The sequence below is a fragment of the Nanorana parkeri genome, unplaced genomic scaffold, assembly GCF_000935625.1.
Source record: "Nanorana parkeri isolate BGI_ZX_2015 unplaced genomic scaffold, ASM93562v1 scaffold2018, whole genome shotgun sequence".
NCBI lineage: Eukaryota > Metazoa > Chordata > Amphibia > Anura > Dicroglossidae > Nanorana > Nanorana parkeri.
In genome coordinates this window covers 64,027-69,343 of record NW_017308286.1, presented here as the reverse complement: position 1 = coordinate 69,343, position 5,317 = coordinate 64,027, and the positions used below count along the sequence as shown (strand labels likewise).

The following is a 5,317-nucleotide window of genomic DNA, read 5'->3' as shown; positions in this document are numbered from 1 at the left end:
CATACTAGAGGAAATGATGATCAAAGACTGCAGACATACTAGAGGAAATGATGATCAGAGACTGCAGACATACTAGAGGAAATGATGATCAGAGACTGCAGACATACTAGAGGAAATGATGATCAGAGACTGCAGACATACTAGAGGAAATGATGATCAAAGACTGCAGACATACTAGAGGAAATGATGATCAGAGACTGCAGGCATACTAGAGGAAATGATGATCAGAGACTGCAGACATACTAGAGGAAATGATGATCAGAGACTGCAGACATACTAGAGGAAATGATGATCAGAGACTGGTGACATGAGACAAGTCTGGTTGGAGACTGGACACGTGCTGCAGATGACTGCAAAGACGGGGTACACGTTACATGAGGCCAGTATAGATCACTGCTAATAACCCTTTACAGATCAATGCTCCCACTGCAGACTGCAGGGGCCAGGGGGGCCACACACGAACATACCGAATTACCACATTTGGTCCCCGGCTGCAGGTTGGGCACCAGAGAGTGTCTCTACAGTACACACCAAGGATGACACACAGTCATAACTATACCGATATGGCAGCTGCTCTCTATATCACAGAGCTATTCCTGTATATTTAGAATACAAAAAAATGGGCATCCTCCATGCATCTCTCACCTGTCCAATCCCAACGTCGAAGTATTCATAATTCACCATATTGAAGGTGCTTCCCGAGGTGAGCGGAGGCTGGTTGATCTCAGAAGGGTGTGTGGTGTCCTGCGTTGGGCAATCACAGTCCTGGAAATGTAAATGAGATATAAAGCATATTAATGACATGCCAACATGTGCCAGACGTATCTGTACTTCCCGATTTACTCACCGCAGAACCTTTTACTGCATGCTGACAATATGTAAATGCTTTATTGTGCAGTCTGGACACAGGTTCACTTTAAATAAGGCCACTCAGGTTATTTGCAGTTCATAAAGTTTTCTGCACAGATAGGGATTGAATAAGCAATAGTCCCTATCAAGCTAGAAATAGGGGTTCCCTATTATAGGGGTTCCCTTGACAGTGGTAACTAGTGATAAGTAGCACTTACAAGCATTGCACAGTAAGAACTTATTAGTGTGCACATACTGGAAAAATCTGTGTGCATCCAAAATTGTTCCCTATGAAGAAATCACAGAACCTTTCAGAACATTTGTACAATCTCCCATCAGCCAAGATTAGGAGAAGATTGTGGTGGGTCCTTGATGAGTCAGGAGGAGAGGAGACAGAATGAGGGGGGGTTATCAAAACTGGAGCAGACAGAATCTGGAGCAGTTGCCCGGGGGAACCAATCAGCATCTCTCTTTCGTTTACTCAGGTAAGAGTTGAAAATGAGACAGAGAAGCTGATTGGTTGCAGTGCAGATCTGATTCAGTTTTGATAAATCCCCCCCTATGTATTGTTAAAGATAGAGAGTCTCGGTTACCTTCAGCTGTTCCCTGTGTTGGACGTGGTGAAGGATTTTCTTCCTTGGTCCTAGTGGGATACCCAGATCTTTCAGGTCTTGCTCTGTGCACATGGACTAGAAATGAATGCGATACAAATCAAAACACAATGCAAAGTAGCAATTACATGTACACAAAGCACTATTTAATACAGGTGTCCCACGACAGGCTGGTGGGGAGAATGAGCACCGTCATTGCTGCAGCCATAACCCATTACATTAGGACAGTTATATGCTGTAAACAAGCAGCAGCAGCCGTGAGCTTGTACTGGACATTCACAGCTGCCATTGTTATCTCTCGTCTGGACTATTGTAACTCCCTCCTCATTGGCCGACCTCTACACAGGATATCCCCCCTTCAGTCTATCATGAATGCAGCTGCCAGACTCATCCACTTGACCAACCGCTCAGAGTATGCATCCCCCCTCTGCCAATCCCTGCACTGGCTTCCACTCGCCCAAAGGATAAAATTCAAAATATTAACAGTCACTTATAAAGCCATCCACAACTCCGCCCCCGGCTATATCTCAGACCTGGTCTCAAAATATCACCCTAACCGTCCCCTCCGCTCTTCCCTTGACATCCTGCTTTCCAGCTCCCTTGTACACTCCTCCCATACTCGCCTCCAGGACTTCTCTAGAGTCGCTCCCATCCTCTGGAATTCTTTACCCCAACCTGTCCGTCTGACCTAGCTACTGAACCATCACGTTCTCAAAAAATTCCTCCCCTCACAGCTACCTCTTCATGTATCATTTCCCCCTCCTCTTTCAGATTGTAAGCCCTCAGGGGCAGGGCCCTCCTTACCATCCTGTCTTGTATTGTGATTGTAATGTCTTCCTTACATTGTAAAGAGCTGCGCAAACTGTTGGCGCTATATAAATCCTATGTAATAATAATAATAATATATGGAAGGAGTGATCTTGATGGCAGAAGTGATCTGGGTAAAGCTGCCCCACCACCTCTACTGGCTAGCAGTTGTGCTGACATCCCTCCGCCTTATCTAAAAGGTAATCGGTCACGGAAATGTAATCTGTTCCCGGACCCGGGCAGATTGGGCATCTTCCATTTTATGTCCACCAATGCAGCTCATTCCCCTGGGCCAGAAATGATTCATGGATTTACCAGAGCTTCTGTATCCATCATTTCTTTCTCAAACATAGTGCTGAGTTCAGTCAGTTCCAGCTCCTGCAGCACTTCCCTCAGCGTCTGACTCCTCATCCGTGTCCCTGCTCCGAGTTCCGATGCCTGCAAACAGCAAAAACTGTCAGAACAGAGGGGCCAACTATTCACTCCTGTACACAGCGGGACCCGTGGGGGCCCCTACACGCTACACAGACACTTTCTTATGTGTTGTTAGATACACAGCAACCCACAACAGCAATGCAACACTGCAAGTTTCCATGCGCCATCAAAGTGCATTAACTTCAAAGGTAAAGGCACACCATTGTACAACTGGACAGAAGGCCATAGAACACTACACTGAGTGGCCAGATTATTATGACCACCTGACTTTTGTAGGCAAATTAGCTATAATTTGGCGCTGAAGTTGCTATAGGGCCAGACCATTATAAATAGGGAAGCAGGTTGGTTACCACGACAGTAGAAGTGATTTCTGAAGATACGGGGAAACAACGCGATGTAACAGCCTTTGAACGTGGGATGATTGTTGGCGCTCGGAGCCATGGAGCGAGGATCAGCAAAATAGCAGAATTTGTTAAATGTTCAAGAGCAGCTGTTGTTAAAGTGTTTAAAGACCGGACTGTCAGCCGAAAATCTGGGTCTGAACGTGCGAATTGTGGCCGTCAGCGACTAGTCAATGTTAGGGCAGAACGGAGAGTGGCAAGACTGGTACAAGACAACAGAAGGGCAACAGTGCCGTGTCAGATTCCTCGCATCACCTTTCACCATCTCGTGGAGTCACGAGGCGGCCCAACGAAGTCGTCTCGTGGACTCATCTCGTGACCCAACGAAGTACTGATGGGGTGTTCATAATAATCTGGCCACTCAGTGTATATAAGATCATGTAAAATAACAGATAGCTGTATCATCGCAAGACCTTAGTCTTGGACAGGCAGATCGTACTTGCGATCATCGCAAGCCCGCCCCCCCGAGGGGCGGGCTTCCGATGACCGCAATGCTGAACGGGCAGTGTGCGCACATCGGCCGGTCCGGCATTTGTCTCCCGAGCATCATTCAAACCAGCCGAAAATGGTAAGATTTTCGGCTGGTTTTCTAGCATGCTCCTTAGACAAAAGACGTGCGACCGTACAGTAGAATCGGTCGCACGTCTTCATTCACACTGCACGATCCTCGTACGATCGCGGGATTTCCAGCGATTCTCGTACGAGAATCGTGCAGTGTATGGGCACCTTTCGAAATCTCCAAGGTTTAATAACAGGTGTATAGATACAACCTCTGTAAACTTAACAGGGCCATCTAATGTGTTATGATCGTTCTGGGCACTAAGATCTCAGTGCTGCTCATTCTCTGTGTTCTCTGCGCCAAGAACATGTGTAAGATGCAGAATTTACACAAGTGTTAGTAACACTCGTTACCGACATTTACCTAAATATGCCTCCACCTGAATAGCCCACCCCTCAGGGGGGCGCGACTTGCGATCATCGCAAGTACGATCTGCCTGTCCAAGATGGGCAGATCGTAAATTTTTTTAATTACCTTACAACCAACGCAAGACAGAAGTCTTGCGATGGTTGTAAGGTGTGTGCCCAGCATAAGGTGTATGGGCACCTTTAACCTCTACCCTAACTCTTACCAAATTCACCTGCAACCCCTAAAAACTCAGCCCAATCCCTAAAATCTGCTCTTTAAGGTGCCCATACACCTTACGATTATCGGCTGATTTTCGTATGCGATCGCGTTTTCGTCCGAGATTCGTAAGGTTGATGGGCGGTGTACAACCGCAAATACTGTACAATCGTACGACTTTTGACTTTCCAGCAGGTTAGAAAACCTCGGTCCACGTACGATTTTCACAAGGTTGGTGGCGTTTACGTACGTCAAAATTCGTACGATTAACACTACTCATGCGCAAACGAAAATACGTGCGGTCGATTAATGCAATCCGTCCAGGTGTTGTTTTTAACTACCGCTAATTGAACCTTGCGATGATCGGGGCAGGATGGGGCCCGCCGAAAATCGTACGACGGTTCGATCATCGGACGAAAAGTTTGGACCGATGATTGCAAGGTGTATGGGCAACTTAACACTTGAACATGTGCTTTGTCCATGCAAGACAAAGCTACAGGTTCACTGTAATGGCAGCCCTACGAGCAGAACATACTCCCCTTCCCTTTGATCCCATACGACCAATGAGCAAAGGAAACACCCAATACTACCGGGTGTGGGGCGCATGTGCCTCAATTTCCTGCCCCCCACTGATATTACTGCTGCTTGGCAGATGCCTTCTCCTTGTTAGATGGGATAGGGAGGGGATCTTCAGCACTAGGTAAGCTCTATGTCCCAGCCTGGAACTTATTCAGGGCTAATTCTCTTCATTCTCAGATGCTGGATGGAGCAAGTGAAGGGGAGAATGTTCAGCCGGTGCAGCAGTGTTACAGAGAACATGTTGCATTGGCAAATCACAAGATTACGGTGCAGTTTTGGGCACCGGTCCACAGAAAGGATGTCCTTGAGCTGGAGAAAGTCCAGCGGAGGGCGACCAAACTCATCAAGGGGATGGAGGACCAGAGCTATGAGACACGGCTACTAAATTTAAATATGTTTACGTTGGAAGTGAGGAGATTAAGGGGGGACATGATTTTCATGTACAAAATGTTCAATAGTCTTTGCAACATTAGCAACAAACTCTTTAAAGGAGAACTATGAGAGGGGGGGGG

General features: G+C 46.9%; 1 protein-coding gene across 1 annotated transcript in view; it reads right to left on the bottom strand.

The window, feature by feature from the left end:
* The window catches only part of DDHD2 (DDHD domain containing 2), a 37,643-nt gene that overhangs the window by 9,398 nt on the left and 22,928 nt on the right, over positions 1-5,317 (bottom strand). The window contains exons 10-12 of the mRNA XM_018572400.1: positions 2,583-2,705; positions 1,443-1,538; positions 646-765 (exon numbers count right to left, since the gene is read on the bottom strand). Coding sequence (XP_018427902.1) covers positions 646-765; positions 1,443-1,538; positions 2,583-2,705 — 339 coding nt within the window. The remainder of the gene's footprint in view (positions 1-645; positions 766-1,442; positions 1,539-2,582; positions 2,706-5,317) is intronic.